Source organism: Acinonyx jubatus, chromosome A3, assembly GCF_027475565.1.
Source record: "Acinonyx jubatus isolate Ajub_Pintada_27869175 chromosome A3, VMU_Ajub_asm_v1.0, whole genome shotgun sequence".
Classification (NCBI taxonomy): domain Eukaryota; kingdom Metazoa; phylum Chordata; class Mammalia; order Carnivora; family Felidae; genus Acinonyx; species Acinonyx jubatus.
The window spans coordinates 97,395,494-97,412,107 of record NC_069388.1 but is presented as its reverse complement, the minus strand read 5'-3'; the positions used below and the strand labels follow the sequence as shown (position 1 = coordinate 97,412,107).

Below are 16,614 nucleotides of genomic sequence, written 5' to 3'. Positions count from 1 at the left end.
GGGGCTGTGTCCTTGCTCCCTGGCTGCTTCTTTCAATGGACTAAATTGCATTTGTGAAAGTCTAGCAGGATTTCATCAAGGGCAGGCTTCAGGCCCCTAATTCATAGGCAGCATCATTAGCATCATTTGCTGAGTGTCTGCTAATGCCTGAGATTTAGCAACAAATCTTTCCTGTGTTGTCTATGGCTTTAATGCAAGAAATAAATTTCAGCTCTGTCTGCATCATCCAAGGATCAGAGGCAATGGCTCATTGACTCTGCAAGAATTGCTTTTTGTCATCCAGGGATACAATACAAACCAGACTCCATGTGGCTGTGAGGCATGAATAACACTGCAGTTTCTCAAGCTGGCAGGGATAAGTTGGGTTTTGTCATTCATTCATTATATAGCTGAGGCAGTGCCACTTATAACTGGTGTGCCTGAATTTGAGGTGTTTAGATAATGTGATAATATCCATTTATTCAGCATCTTTTTTTAAAAAATAAACATATACTTATTATTTTTTATTTTTTGAGAGAGAGTGTGTGCATGTGTGCAAGTGGGGGAGGGGGAGAGGGAGAGAGAGGGAGAGAGAGGGAGGCAGAGAGAGAGAGAGAGAGAGAGAGAGAGAGAATCTTAAGCAAGCTCCACACCCAGCTCAGAGACTCATGCGGGCTCTATCTTACCACTGTGAGATCATGACCTGAGCTGAAATCAAGAATTGGATGCTTAACTGACTGAACCACCCAGGTACCCCAACACCTTCTACTATTGTCCACATTTGATCCTCAAAATAGTGCTGAACAGTATAGGAGGGGCAGAAATGCATGTTACCATTTGCCAGATGGTGAGACTTAATGCATAAAGAAAATTCTGGGGCACCTGCGTGGCTCAGTCAGTTAAGTATCCAACTTCAGCTCAGGTCCTGATCTCGTGGTTAGTGAGTTCAATCCCCGCGTCCGGCTCTGTGCTGACAGCTGAGAGCCTGGAGTCTGCTTCATATTCTGTGTCTGTCTCTCTCTCTGCCCCTCCCCTCTTGCACTGTCTCTCTCTCAAAAATAAACATTAAAAAAATTTTTCTAAAGAAAATTGTACCGTTAAGAGTCTTAATCAGTACCAGGACCAAAATCTCAGGTCTCCTGAGCCCCAGACCCTATCTGCCACTTCTGTGCATGGTGAATAAAGAGAAATAAATACCTGTCTGAAGCTAAGGAAAATGTTCAACCTGAGGCATGGCTGTTATTGGCTCCTTTGGCACCTCCAGCTGGAGTCTACACCTTTCCGGGTTTCAGAACGCCTCCTTGCTCACCATTGAACTCACTGCTGAGCATCGGTCCAGACACATAGGTGATCCTGAATAAATATTTGTTGAATGAATGAGTGATCGATTGGTTCTAATCATTAAATTCCTTCTCAACCACTGAGTCCAGATAGTTTTGTAGAACCGGTTTCCTTTGGCATCTTTGTTCTTTGCTCAATGTTTTGTTCTTATATTGCATTTGCCGTGAAAGAAAACTCCTTTCTTGCATGGGAAAGGCAAACAGCCATGCAAACCTGGAAGATAGCCAAGTCTGCATGGGCAATAAAGGAGGCAAGCCAGTTAGCTATTAACCAGCAGACAAGATAATTTAGCTACTTTTCAAGCTCTAGGTACCTCCCTTTGGAAGCCCTTTCCATACTTTTTCCAGCTCAGAGTGGTAAGGCAGAGTAAGGCCTTGGGCAATCACAGTGTGCACTTCCCCTCCCTCCTCTCCCCCAACTGCACCCAGGTGACAGCAGATTAAACAGCAGGAAGCTGGAGGTGTGGTAAGTAACAGACAGGCAGTCTGCAGGCTGAGGGGTAAGTATAGCTGGAAAAGGGCAGCCTCAGGAATCGAAGTTCCTGGGGTCCCAGGGGGGAGACTTCAATGGCTTCTTACATTTTCCTTAAATTTCAAATTTACCTTGGTTCCATTTAAGGCTTATTTCCCACTGATGACCTCTCAAGACATTGGGCTACAATTCACAGAATTGTGAAAATATTAGGATATGTTTGAGAGGTGCAGTAGTGTAAAGATGTGTGTAGGATAAGCTAATGTCTGTAATGGGAAATGAGGCAGAAAAGCGAGTTTGGGGGTGAAGTCAGAGACCTCAGGGATAAGTGATAGCAGTTAAGAGAAAATATTTTCTACTTTATCTCACCAAGTTGATACTGTGCAAAATCAGTTTTCACTTTTTTTTTTTTTAGCACATAGTAGCCCACAAACATTTATCCTATGGTGAGTGAAGATTTTTGAACATAGGGACAGATCTGTCTATGACCAGGAAGTAAGCCCTCATCAGACAGTGAATCTGCCAGCCCCTTGATCTTGGACTTCCCAGCCTCCAGAACCGTGAGAAATAAATTTCTCTTGTTTATAAGCTACCCAGTCTATGGTATACTTCTATAGTATTCTGAACAGATGAAGACAGCACTCTACCCTAGCCAAACACCATGGAAAAAAACATGGCCCATCCCCACCCGTCAACGAAGGCCAAGTGGGTGATCTAAACGTCCATACTATCTCAAGGTGCCCCCCCCTTCCCCTGCAAGAAGATCTGGTGGAGGGCTGGTACTTTCATCCCAACTCAGTAATAATAAAGCTCCTCCTCCCCCAAAAGGGTATCAGTGAAAGCCATGTGGGATGCTAAACTTCCATCCCCACCCAGCAGTAATGAGGCACCCCTTCCCCCTCTTTTCCTGGATGGGGTCAGAATTGGCTAAGTGGGAAGCCGGAACTTTCACCACCATTCAGTGGTAGCAATGTATCCTCCACCTCCTGAACTATCATTGCATTTCCTGTAAACCTATAATTCTTTCAAAATAAAAGTTAAAAAAAAAAAGACTAAAAAATTTCCTGTCCTCCTTCTCATTCTCTCGTGATCATGCTAGATGACTGTATATGGTTGGGGGGAGGGACAGTGGGGGCAGGGGCATAGGCAGCAAAGAGAGATTGACCAACCCAACATGACTGAGCCAATTTCTAATTGTTTCCCAATTGGTAAATACTTTGAAACACAGTCTCTCTTTGCAACATTCTGTTGTCCTCAGCACCTGCTGGCACTGCTGACTTGTAGTATGCAACAGGCATAGGAGTGTAATCAAGGCTTCAGGTACGGACTCCTAAGCACTACTGGTAGAAAGCAGAGAGTTGCCAAATGCCAGGGACTACATGAGGATCATCGGGGGAGCTCTTTAAAAATACAAATTCCTGAGATGCCTCATTTAGGAGATTCTGATAGCTTAGATCCTGAAGAAGCATCCCTGAGCGAATGCCCCAGCGGTTCCTATTGGCTCCAGCTGTTGCTTTGACTCGGCGGGGGTGGAGTCAAGGTTAAGAGATGCGTGTGCTGATCCTTGATCACTAAATATATGACGCAGGGCATGTCCTTTCTCTTTACTCTTGTTCCTATATTGCTTTTGTGACAGAGAAGTTTTGTTTCCCCAGGTCTAACTTTCAGAATAAAATGGAGTTAAATAAAACCTGTTGACCTCACTGCTTTGTTCGCCACCTCCCCCTTGTCTGACATCCTCGTTTTTAACTGCTTCCTCCTGGGGACCTGAGTCCCGTTTGCAGGAATAGTTAGAAAGGGAGGCATGGAAGGTCTCCCAAGCCCTACACCGAAGCCACGCTCTTGGAACACTGGGATCCCCTCCGACAATGAGAACAAACTGACTGCAGAGCTTAGAGTACCATTCAGAGCCACATCTGCTAGACCCTGATGAGAGACATTCAAGTCTGCCCCAAGGAGCTGCCTCAAGACAGTCGTTGTTGGAAAAAACAGAGTCGTGAATCTGGGGTTGCTGCCCATCATGAGTGAGGACAACTGAGCTGGGCAAATCCCCCAGGTGGATTTAAGGCTTTAGGAAGACAACCTGTTTTCAGCTTCCTCGAGGGCAACAGATTGTACTCTCTCTTTTTATTATTTTTTAAAGATTTTATTTTTAAGTAATCTCTACACCCAACATGGGGCTTGAACTCACAACCCTGAAATCAAGAGTCACATGCTCCATCGACTGAGCCTGCCGGGCGCCCCTCTTTGTCTATCTTTTTTTAAAAATGAGTTCATTGTATTCAATAGCTTGATACATTAAGTGCCTGCCTATCTGGTTTCATTTCACTTTCAGGAAGATCCAAAACTTTGGTCATCTATTTCACTCAGAGGTATTACTTAAATGTCAGCTTTTTCTGTTTTTGTTTGTTTGTTTGTTTGTTTGTTTGTTTGTTTTGGCTGTCAATACACCATAAAGGTAACTAATTGGATCAGAGGGAAGGTGAACTAACACTCACCAAGGAGCTTTTATGTGTCAGGAAGTGTGCAATGTACTTTTGGTATGTATTGTTTCTTCTATTCTTTATAAGAAGTAGGTGTTATGATCCGTATTTTATATATAAATATAAAAAATGTATGGTTTGTGGAAGCCATACAAGAGGGATACTCTCCAGAAATTAAATTTGTGAATGTATATGTGGGTGTATGTTGTGTGTGTGTGGGGGGGGGTTCTCCTCTTCTTTAGCAAGAGAAATTGCCATCTGTGTCACGGCAGAGGCAGGAAATCACCTGGGAACTTTTGAAAACAGCTTACCTTAGATGGGTAGGGTGGACCAACCTGGGATCACAGGATGTGACCACTTTTACAGGCAGGTTTACAAGGAGGGACAATTGTTTGGGAAGTGTGGGTCACCAGAAACAGAGGATGATGGATCTGCAAGGTGGTTGATACATGGACTAGTACTGAACCAGTACTCCAGGGTCACTGTGGCACTCCTCAGTAGGAGAGGGGGGCTTAGCAATCAGTGCTGCCTGAGAACATGGACTTCCACAGCCTGGACTGCTGTCACCTATTTCTGTCAGAGTAACAGAGCCATCTGGATCATTCTGTGCTCCCTTAAGACTGTCATAAACATTCAGAGGAGGGGTGCCTGGGTAACTCAGTCAGCTAACTGTCTGACTTCGGCTGGGGTCATGATCTCACAGTTTGTGGGTTCGAGCCCTGCATCAGGCTCTGTGCTGACAGCTCAGAGCCTGGAGCCTGCTTCAGATTCTGTGTCTCCCTCTCTCTCTCTCTGCCCCTTCCCCACTCACACTTTGTCTCTCCATCTCTTAAAAAATAAACATTAAAAAAAACATTCAGAGGAACAGAATGGGAGGTAGACCTGAATGTCTGATCTTGCTGTTTCCTGCATATGGGGAACAAAGCAGAGCATATGAGTTGCTCCTTGAGCTTCATGACATAAATGAGGAATCTGAGATTCAGAAAGATTAGGTGATTTTTCCAAGGTGATACTGCTGTGAGTGCCAGGGCAGAGATTTGGGCTCTGGACTGTCTGATGGTGAAGCCCATGTATATTGTGTTCTATATGTTTGTGAGCTGGGTCCCCTTCACCAGAACTGGGTGAACATGTAGAGGGTATTTTCACTTGTTTTCATTTTAAATCTTGTTTCCTTCCTATTTACCATTTCATCTTGCCTGTCTTTGGACTAAGTTCATAGAGAATCTTTTTTTTTTTTTTTAACGTTTATTTATTATTGCGAGAGACAGAGACAGAGAGAGAGAGACAGAGACAGAGCATGAGCAGAGGAGGGGCAGAGAGAGGTGGAGACACAGAATCTGAAGCAGGCTCCAGGCTCCGAGCTGTCAGCAGAGAGCCTGACTCAGGACTTGAACTCACAAACTGCGAGATCATGACCTGAGCTGAAGTCGGTTGCTCAACCAACGGAGCCACCCAGGTGTCGCCCTTTTAAAAAAAAAAAAAAATTTTTTTAACGCATAGAGAATCATTTTTAAGGAAAGATACCATGTTAACTGCTATTAAGCACTTGAAAGTCTTAGCCTAAAATCATGAAGTAGAGGGGCGCCTGGGTGGCTCAGTCCGTTGGGCGTCCAACTTTGGCTCAGATCCTGATCTCACGGTCTGTGAGTTCGAGCCCTACATCAGGCTCTGTGCTGACAGCTCAGAGCCTAGACCCTGCTTTGGATTCTGTGTCTCCCTCTCTCTCTGCCCCTCCCCTGCTCACACTCTCTTTCTTTCTCAAAAATAAACAAATGTTAAAAAAAATGATGAAATAGAAATAAGCAGGGCTACTGGGGCTGTGTAGGACTTTAGGGTCTTAATCCATGATAGCAGGACCCAGATTCCAGGGAATGGAGTCTCTTGTGTCTTTGCCTCTGCCTGGAGCACCTGCTGCCTGCTGCTGCCCGCCCCACTGGCACCTGCATTGGCAAGTGCACATGAGTCTTTCCAAACAGTCAGTCCCAATGTTCTTGGTAGAGGAGCCAAGACAGAAGCATTCTCTTAGTGGATTTGGGTGGAGTTGTGAGGATGCAAGATCTCGTGACTTACTTGAGCCATACCTGAAGGATATGCCCTAGATTTTTCAGTTAAATGAGTCTGTAATAATAACAGGCAGCACTTATTGTTTACTATTATAGACTCTTCTCCAAGTGTTTTATATGGACTGTCTCATTTAATGCACACAACAAACCTATGAGATAAGTACTATTATCCCTACCTACAAGGGAGGAATGTGAGGCACAGAGATTTCCAAGAGACATATAGAACTGGGAAACATCCAACGGGGCAATGATACCATACAGTTTAGGGTTGAGTTTTCTGCTGAATAGAAACTATTTACATCTCTACCAGACAAAAGTCTGTAAGTTAAGAGTCTGGGTCCTAATCACATCATTTCATTCATAAAAGAAAACCAAAAGTGCTAATTATTTCTTTTTCTGGTTATAAAAATAATGTGCTAACCTTGGAGAACTTGGATGATATCAAAAAGAATCGATCACAAAGTAGAAATTATCTGCAAAATTTATAATAAATAAGTATACTATTTTTGTATTAAGTGTGAAAGAAAGTTAAATAAAGGTTCATCTTTCTAGAGAATGAAATAACAGTTTGGAAGGCATGTTAGACAACGGATTGAAAGGTGTGCATCGTTTTGAGTCCACGCAGATCTTTTCAAATTCTGTCAGGTCATCTTGGACTTCAAAGCCCAACACTAGCCACTTAGTGCACAAATATGTGAAACCCCAATGAAAAAGGGGCTTTCATAGCCCCAGGCAATGAAAATGCTGAACACAGATGAGGGATGGGAGCCTGAGTTAGAGATGCCATCACTTGGTAGCTGTTGGAGTTGTTTTTTGTGGAGTGCTTTGTCTTCTAGGAACACGGGTCCCTCTCTTCCACCTTGGAGTCCTTTCTCAGGCCACAACCAGCGTCCTAAGATCCCTCTCCTTTCTTTTCCAGGGGCCCCAGGGCTTTTCTCTCTTTTTAGTACTAATTCCTGGGACTCTTCTTTGCCCCTCTACTAGACCGTAGGGTGGGAAACAATGTCACAATGTTTTCAGCTACATTCCAGAATCTCATGGAATCTGGTTCTGTCCTGGTATCCTGGATTTTCATCTGCTACAAAAAATTAAAAAGTACACACACACACACACACACACACACACACACACACACACACAGAACTAGAAGATGTATTTGATGAAGAAGGAAAGTTATCTCAGAAGGATCAGAGGTGGGTGGAAAAACAGCTTTCCTGACTATAATTCCAGAAATTCTCAACATGAATCACTAATTTGTGTGAAGATATAGCTGATCTCTGTTAAAATGAACAAGAAACCTGTAATTTGAGAGACAGAAGCAAAGTCCTAGTGTATTTAATCTCTGAGAAACAGGACAATGTCTGCAGAAGTTCCTAGAGGTGGTGAGAAAATGGCGGGATCCAGCACAGGGCAGCATGAAAGCACTGGCTTTCTAGGGAAAAGGAAAGGAGTCAGTCTTCACAAGAAGGGGAATCTTAAGAGGGACACTCAAACCAAGCTGTCTTCTTTATGGTTTTGCTGAGGCCTGATTCTTGCTTTCTTATCAGACTTTCTCCCAGAAGGGGGCATCCGGTGGGTATTGTGATGCACTACCTAGATGCAGGCCGTATCTCCTTCAATGAAGGACATGTCGCCCTCCTACCTGGGAGTGCTATTGGTTGAGAGTCTTCTTCAGCTGTCTCTCAGCTCTCCCAACCCTTTCAGGAATTTTCTGAATGCAAACAGCTGCCTCAGCCACGATCCTACTCACACCTTGGTGACAATCCACGTGGGGTTATAGAAGCCTGACCATCTTGCCCGATTCAGGGCGATTCTGAAGGGCATTGGCCAAGACTCTGTTATTGGACCCACACCACAGCTGGACCTCTTCTCCCTTCCAACTTTGCTCTCTTCCCTTCCCTTCTGTAGGAGGTGGTCCCCAGCATACTCTTGCACAGGGTTTTCAGGGCACCAAATCTGCAACAGGGATCAAGTATGGGGAAAAGAAATTAGGTTTGGAAACCACTTCCTCTAAAGGAGAGATGGAAGCTCTTGACATTCTTGTGAGGATCTAACACAGATGAGACCTCCCCTTTGCAGGTGCTGAGTGGATAGATCATTCAAAGAACTGTAATAAGCTTTCAGGAGGACCCTGCAAGTGCATTTCAGAAAGTTCTTTGTCCTCAAGACAGCTAAGCTGGCTCTCCCCTATAAGGGGAGAGGGAAAGAGTCTGCCTCCGCTCAAATCAGCCAGTGGTGTTAGTTGGCTCTTAGAATTGTGCTGTGTGATTCTGCCTCTCTTTGAAGCTGCACTTGAGATGAAAATAATCCCCAGTCTTTGTGACTCATGTCTTGTAGTTTTCCAAAAGCTGGAGCTGTGTCTGAGGTCAAGTGTTTCTGATTTGTGTTGTGCCATCTTCCATAAAGTAGGGCGAAGGATGCAAGCTCCTATACTCTACATTTGTTTTATGAAGGAATTAGTCACACCTATAGTGGAGCCTGAGGGATTAGGCTGGCTCATCAGCCCCAGAGGCCCCAGCCTTTCTCGGCTCCAATAGGTTTCTCTTCGAGTGTGCTTGTGCCAGTGAAGATGAAGATTTTCTCCCCTTGGGAGGCTGGCAGTTTTGTTTTGTTTTGTTTTCTGCCCATAAAGAAGTTGGCAGAACTAGTCCAAGATGCAATGGACTGAATGTTTGTGCTCCCCCCCCACCCCCCCTTTCTATGTTGAGAGCTACTTCCCAATGTGATGGTATGAGGGGGTGTGGCCTTTGGGAGATGATCAGGTCATGAGGGTGGAACTCCATGAATGGGATCAGTGTGCTTATAAAAGGGAACTCAGAGCACTGTCTTGTCCTCTTTCTGCCATGTGAGGCTATAGAAGGGCCAGCCCAGAAGAGGACCCTCACCAGAACCTGACCATGCTGGCACCCTGATCTTGGATGTCCAGCCTCCAGAGCTGCGAGACATAAATTTCTGTTGTTTATAAGCTACCCTGTCTGTGGTACTTTGTTACAGCACCTTGAGCTAAGGCACTAGACAAGGTTCTTTTTGTTCCATTTCCACATGGCAGTCAGACTGCCTAGGTGAATACACACAAAGCTTTGGGGCACCCAGATTGCAGCAGGGAGGTAATCTATAACATTAACTGATGCTTTTCCTTCCAGTAGCTCTTTCTTTGACCCTCTTCTCCTAAATATTTCTACTCCTTCCCCTTACCAATTTGTTTCTGGCACTCTCAATTGCCCCCAGGAAAGGAATGTGTATCTCAAAGTCCCTGAGAATGGCAGAAACAACTTAGATTTGGACCAAAAATGTGAGTTAATGTTTCCAAGACCAGAAAAGGATCCCAGGCTAGGAAACGAGCAGGGAGCCAGGAGAGCTTAGGCATTGATCCCCGCCCCCCCAAGTCCCCCTGCTTGAAGGTGGAGGGAGGTGAGTAGTCAAAAGAGTCACCAAAATGAGTTAAGGGATACACGAAGCAGGGTGTATTTGTGTGTTCAGGTTGCCATAAAGAAATACTACAGACTGGGTGGCTTAAACAACAGAAATTTCTCACAGTTCTGGGGACTGAAAGTCCAAAATCAAGGTGTTGGCCAATTTGGCTCCTGGTGAAAGTTCTCTTGCTACTTTGCCGATGGCTGCCTTCTGGCTGTGTCCTCACATGGTGGAAAGAGGGAGCTCTCTTGTATTTCTTTTTTTTTTTTTTAATGATTTTTTAAAATGTTTATTTATTTTTGAGAGAGAGATAGAGCATCAGTGGGACAGGAGCAGAGAAAGGGAAACACCAAAGCAGGCTCCAGGCTCTGAGCTGTCAGCACAGAGCCTGATGTGAGACTCGAACCCATGAACTGTGAGATCATAACCTGAGCCAAAGCTGGACGCTCAATTGACTGAGCCACCCAGGCACCCTTCTTGTATTTTTTTTTAATAAGAACACTAATAATATTGGTGTTTAACCCTAATTTACCTAATTTAACGCTAATTACTTCTTTACTCCAAATATAGCCATCAGGGGGGCTAGGACTTCAACATATGAATTTGGAGGGTGGGGAGACAATTTGGCCCCTAGCCCAGGAACTTGTTGCTCTCAAGAAAGAGACAGAGAAACAGAGAGAGACAGAGACAGATGAGAGAGAAAGCAAGCAGAATGGTTACAAGATTCTGCTAAATGGTGCATCTAGGCAAGCAGGGATGTTAGCTATGGTCCAGCACAGCACCAGAGGGGTTGAGTGGTTCTCACGCACCTAAGAAGAGCCCAGAAATAGCTGGTAGAGCCAGACCAAGAGGAGCATTGCAAGTAGGAGGAAGGGATGATACAGCACTAGCTGAGAATGAGATGGAAGGATGCACATGAGGGGCTGCCTGTACGGACAGAGGACCAAATGCTTCTTCTGCCTCATCCAACTCACCCCAACATTCCACCAGAAATTTAGACAAAACTCTGGTGAAAGAAGATGGATTTGAAATCCTGGAAGAATGGGGGCTCATATTAAAATCAAGGTAAAATACAGAACTAGAACTCCTCTTCTATACATTAAAAAAAAACAAACAAACCCGTATTTCCTTTATCAGTTAGAGAATCCACCAGAGTCTTGGTCAGATTCCCTTTTTTGGTCTGATTGGGATATACAGATCAGTGACAACAGCTGATTTATTTCCTTAAAACTAATGCAAATGAGACTTTGTTCCAATAGTTTGAACCTCATTACTTAGCTCAGACCTGTCAAGATTCTTGGTTGCAAGATTCTTGGTTCTTCAGAATAAATTAAGCAGAAAAAGACACGGCCGTGGGACTGCCAGCATGGATAGTAGTCACCTTGACTGCTTGTCTTCTGACTCCCCCACCAGTCCTGTTTTGGCCCTTTTTCTTCCCACATTAGTGGCAACACAGAAGGGTGATGTGGGGGGTAGGAGAATGGATACATATGTATGCTTGTATGTGTGCAAAGTAGATCTGGAAGTCTACACAAGAAATTGGATAATATTGATTTAACCTGGGAGAACTGGGTAGTGGGGAAACAGAAGAAAGATTTCTCACTATATAATTTTTTTGTAACTTTTGGATTTTTATTCGTGGGGAAAATAGCCTTAATTAAAAAAAATTAATAATTCTAAGTCCCATTAAATCCAATTCAAAAATGTAAATCTTATACCTAATTCAAAGTTCCTTCCCCCCTCCAATGTCTGGTGCGATCTATGGCTCCACAACCTGCAGCTGGGAAGGAGTCAAGGTCTGTTTACTCCTCCTTCTTTTACTCCTTCTCCTCTTTCCTTGCTTTTGGCTCCTGCAGGGGTGGGGTGAGGTTTGGATAAAATCTCTTAAATGGGGTGATCTGAGGTTCTCTCTGGTCTTTATGCTCTGGAATGCTGTGGGTTTCTCCGTAGCTCCTCTCCTCCCACCCTGCCTAGGGAACCCCATCTGCACAGTATCCTGATGAGTTATATGCTCTTTGGCTGACCTCCTGTAAACCTCTCCCCTACACTGTCCCCCTCCTGCCCCTGGGGAGGGGGGGAATCTTCCATGGTTTTTTATGCTATGGTTCCTTGTCCCAGCAGGAGATCCTTAGGGGGAAGCTCAGCTTTCTTTCCTGGCATCAATTTCACCCATGGGATTATTACACATCTTGCCATACCAAACAATGCCCTGCCTCCAAGTGAGGGTTGCTCTAGACAGCCTCCTGCCTGGAGTTCTCCAGACAGGAAGCAGATATTAGGCTTTATGTTTAGGTCTGACATCCAAACTCAAGTTTTCCTGAATGTTCTTTGACTAGATCTACTTTAGGACACTGGGGTAGGTTCATGAACTTCTGCAGTTCTGCAAGGATTTAGCCTTGATTTAATGCCAGTCCTTTTAGTAAGGAGCCCTTTGCCACGAACTTGTCTGGTGGGGTGAGAGGAAAGGGGAACCTCAGGGGACAACTCATGACTCAGAATTCCCTCATTCAATGAATTCCAGTCTTTTGCTTATTTGAGTTGCTAGGGTGTGAGTGGGAGAATCCAAAAACCATTCTGTCCTACTCTTATTACAATCTTGAGGGAGGTATCTCCTAGGCTTCCCTCCTTAGAACGTGGAGTTACTTATGGCCTTTTGCCCTCATCTTTGGGGCTTTAGCCAAGGTTTGGACACACATGGAAATGTCCTATTCCACATCTGGTGGAACTTCAAAACATCATCCTGCCATGTGAAGATGAAAGTTCTTATCTTTAATGATAATAACTACCATTTACTGAATGTTTATAAGGTACAAAGAGCATTAACTGCTCACAACACTATTATGAGACAGGGATTTTCATACCCATCTCAGTGAGAAAAACCAGAGGTCACACAGCCCACAACAGCATGGGAATTTGAATCCAGATCTGTCTGACTCCAAAACCAATCTGCATATAAAAATAGGTAGTATAGTTAGTGCCTACTGCAACTGTCTCCTATCAATGAGCTATAGAATTGGGGCAGAGGTGTAGTTATTCTGAATGACTGAAACACCATCAAACTTTGTGTGTGGATTCAATAAATAAATGTATATGCTATTTCTTATCTGTCAATTCAAGAAATAATGCTCAACAAATAATGAGTTCTCTTTTTGTGCCAGCCATTGTTCTAGATGCTGAGGATACATCAGTGTACAAAACAAGCTAAAATCCGTGTCTTGTGGGAATAAAAATTCATTACAATCATACCAGAATTCTATTTCTTGTCACCATGCATTTTACCAATTAAATAAAACTAAAAAACATAACTATCATCATGTAAATGTTTAGGAAGAACTTTGCTCTTGAAAATGAGTCTTCATACTGGACCTATTTGGAAACCACTGTTTATTTTATTTCATTTGATGGGCAGGTGGATAGGGGTAGAGGGAGAGAGAGAATCTTCAGCAGACTCCACGCTCAGTGCGGAGCCAGAGTGGGGCTTGACCTCATGACCCTGGGATCATGACCTAAGTCAAAATCAAGAGTCCTTGGCTCAATCTGGGTGGGGTGAGCCACCCAGGCACCCCACCACTGATACTATTTAAATACATGATCGCAAGAACATAATACATTAGATAAGGGAGGGATTTGCGAGTAGACAAGTCCAACCCAGGACTGACAATATCTGGATCATAGAAGAAATATTGGGAAATCTCTGTTGGGTAATCCTACTCATACATCACATAGCTCAGTGTAAATTGTAATTACTACGTCAGTAAATTATCATAATTCTATTGATGAGAATGACAAGGAACCTCAGATCATGTTTGGAAGCAGGGAGAGAGATTACTTTATCTGTTTACTCTTTGACTCCTGGACTCTGAGTTTCCTTCTAAACCACTTACAGGAATGACCGGTTTGTTTAAAAAGGAGCAGTCACATTTGATCTATAACTTCAATGTTCCAGGATCCCCAGGGAAGGGGATTCACTTAGTGCTAGTCAAAGGCTGTATGATAGCTTGTTTGACCAAAAGATCCATATTCCAAGAAATTAAGTGTCAGTGAGGTAGTTTTTGGTCTTTCTCGTCATTTCCTTACCTTCACTGGACAATAGCATAAACTCACATTGTTACCATCGGTAATTCTTCCAGGTCCTCACAAGGGTATGTGGTGAGGAATAATACTGGCCTCTCCGTATGCCAGCCGAGATAAATAAAGGTCCAGATTGGTTTAAGGATACGGAAAGTTCTGCACTGCTCTTCGCACTTCATTCCTCCTGCTACCCCATCTCCTGGGTCTGAGTATCCCCTTTCCCGCTCGCTTCCCTTCCCGCACGCCTCCACCTAAACCACAAAGTCGAGGCCACCAAACTACATTTCCCACAATGCTATGCGCCGACCCGCCTCGCGTGAGGTTTTTCCTAAGCTGCCGTTGTAATTAATGTTGAATTAAAGCCACATTTCCGGGGAGCAGCCGAGTTAATGTCCTCTTCTCCGTTAAGAGACCTCTTTTCCCCCTCTACCTACTGTGTCCAATGTTTGGCGAAGTCTCTGCGGCGGAATATTCATTTAGGCGACTGCCATGGCCACCCATTTCCTCTTCGAGCCTCGGCCCTTACCAGGTCCCCGGGGGCCTGGGAGTGTCATTGGTGGATGACCGCAGCTCTTGCCGCTGCCGCTGTCACTGCGACCATGGCCTCTGGCAGCAGCTGCCTGGCAGCCGCCCGCCTCCTGTCGCGCTCCTTCCTCAGTGAGTGCAGCCGACACTCTCTCCTCCAGGTCTCCGAGAGTTCCTGGCCTCGCCGGGCCCAACGTCCCGGCCCAGGCCGTGGCTGGGCCCTCCGGGGCCGGACCTCAGCGGGGGCCTGGGAGCCGCGAGAGTGCGGCCCCACGTCGGGGACCTCCTGGGGCGGAAGGAGCTTTGCTGGAGCTTTGTGGGGTGGGGGGCGTGACTTGGGCTGCTGGCCTAAGTAGGGTGGCCGAACCCGGATTCGGGTCTGGGAGCCCTGCAGACCTGGCGGCATGCTCTAGCGCCCGCGTTGATGAATGGCCGGATGGGGGCGGCATCTAGACTGCCCCTATTTGGGAGTGAGAGGTGAGGTGGTCCAGGATGAACTCAGCTGGGAGAGTTGAGCGTCTAGATTGAGAGATGGGGGAAGAATGTCTCAGTAGCAAACTGGGGAGAGGGAGTAAGGCTGCCGCTTGTTTTTGGTTTTGTTTTTTCCCTGTAGATTGTAGACTTAGCAGAAAGCTGGGTTCTGCACCCCAGAGTCAGCATAGCCCAGAAAACTCCTAGAAGTTTAGGTTTGGCTGGTACCTTAACCAACTATTTGCAGTGTCTCCACCAGGCGGTGTGGACTCCTCGGTTCCTGAAAATTTAATACCCAAGGTTGCTAGTCTTTGAGTAATGCTGACTATTGGAAATTCTTGCTGTGTTCAAAGTCTCTGTGTTAGGTTGACTGTATAGGAAGAGACTTTGAAATTAACCATATCACATTTGAAGTCTGGTTAGTCCCTTACAGTCTGTGTAGTAACCCTAGGCACTTTTCTGAATCTGCGTCTCAATTTCTGTTTCCAATCCCATGAAAATAATATTTTAATGAATGTGAGACATCATCACTTGTATGGGGCACCATTATTTTGTCTACTACTAACAGTAGAAAATGATTGCCAATTAAAATTGTGCTATGCCATTATGAGTTGTCAGATGCATCCAGATTTAAGACATCTTGAAAAGTGAAAAAATGTGCATCCTGGAAATGATGAAGTACAGGATAATCTGGGGTCACTGTGCAGAATTACTGAAACAATTTATATAAGGTACCCGGGATGTAATACACACTCAGTGATAGTTTTATTCTTCCTTTCTTACACTTCCCTCCTAATTCGGCTTGTACTGAGTATTGGACAAGACTTAATTCATTTCTTGAGAAGATTACGTTCCAAAAGTGTGGGAGGATGAGTATGCACCTAATAGCTACACTTCCTTAACCAGACCACATCTGGTAGGACGAACATCTGGCTAGATAACTTTGGCAAGTAGGAAAAAGTTGGGTTTATTTGGGAAAGTTTTCTGGAGATTCTTGTGTATAATTTAAAGGACAGTTGAATGTATTGTAAGCAGAAGAGAAAAAGGGATTAATTATAGCCATGTCATTCTCACCTGGGGTCCTGCTCCTCTGAGTTTCTGAAAAATCCTAGCCTCAGGTAGGTCTGCTGTCTTAGTAGGAGGAGAGTCTTAGGAGAAGTGTCTAAAGAATCAGGATCTTTAATCCACGCTTACCAATATTTAGTAACCCTTTGCTCACAGAACTGGGAGTTCTTTTTTCCTACACAGGGCCTTAAAAAACCATCAAGTGTAGTTTTCTGTTGCTCAAATGGTCTTCATTTATCCTAGTCATGTGATCAATCTGTTATTAAGAATCTGAGAGTCTGAGATCTAAACTAATTTATCTCCTGTATTAGAGGGGTTACAGACTATAGTGTTTAGTGCAGAAATCCCTCTAAATTCTCCAAATCTACTCAGGCCACATTTTTAAACCCATTTCCACTTTCACTAGTAAAACAGCAGCCACAACAGTTCCACCTAGCAAACTTTTTTTTTTTAGCGTGGTCACAACTTATTTATGCTCTGAGGTTAGTAATAGAACGAGAGATGCTAGAGAATTTTGTTTCCTCTGTCCTCTTAAGTTTCAGTAGCAACTGAAGGGTACATTTGTGCTGAAGGTCACAAGTGTTGCAATATTGATTTGCTTTAGGAAAAAAACAAACAAAAAAAAAAACCCAACTCAAACACTTGGTAGGTGTCTTCCAGAGCCCTGTTGGAATGTTTAGAAATTTTTGAGCCCAAACAACCCAAAGAACAAAGCAAGAACAAACCAGTTT

General features: G+C 44.4%; 2 protein-coding genes across 3 annotated transcripts in view; one reads left to right on the top strand and one right to left on the bottom strand.

Annotated features, from left to right (window-relative positions):
* The window catches only part of DNAH6 (dynein axonemal heavy chain 6), a 245,633-nt gene extending 231,449 nt beyond the window's left edge, over positions 1 to 14,184 (bottom strand). Inside the window, exon 1 of the mRNA XM_053200826.1 lies at positions 13,829 to 14,184. Coding sequence (XP_053056801.1) covers positions 13,829 to 13,847 — 19 coding nt within the window. The 5' untranslated portion in view covers positions 13,848 to 14,184. The remainder of the gene's footprint in view (positions 1 to 13,828) is intronic.
* A 12-nt stretch (positions 14,185 to 14,196) lies between these two features.
* Positions 14,197 to 16,614, top strand: part of SUCLG1 (succinate-CoA ligase GDP/ADP-forming subunit alpha) — a 42,189-nt gene continuing 39,771 nt past the window's right edge. Inside the window, exon 1 of one of the 2 annotated variants that reach the window (XM_015075836.1) lies at positions 14,197 to 14,479. In XM_015075836.1, the coding sequence (XP_014931322.1) occupies positions 14,212 to 14,479 (268 nt within the window). In that variant the 5' untranslated portion in view covers positions 14,197 to 14,211. Of the gene's footprint in view, positions 14,480 to 14,677; positions 14,825 to 16,614 lie in introns of those variants that run through there. The other variant, XM_015075837.3, reaches the window with a different exon arrangement.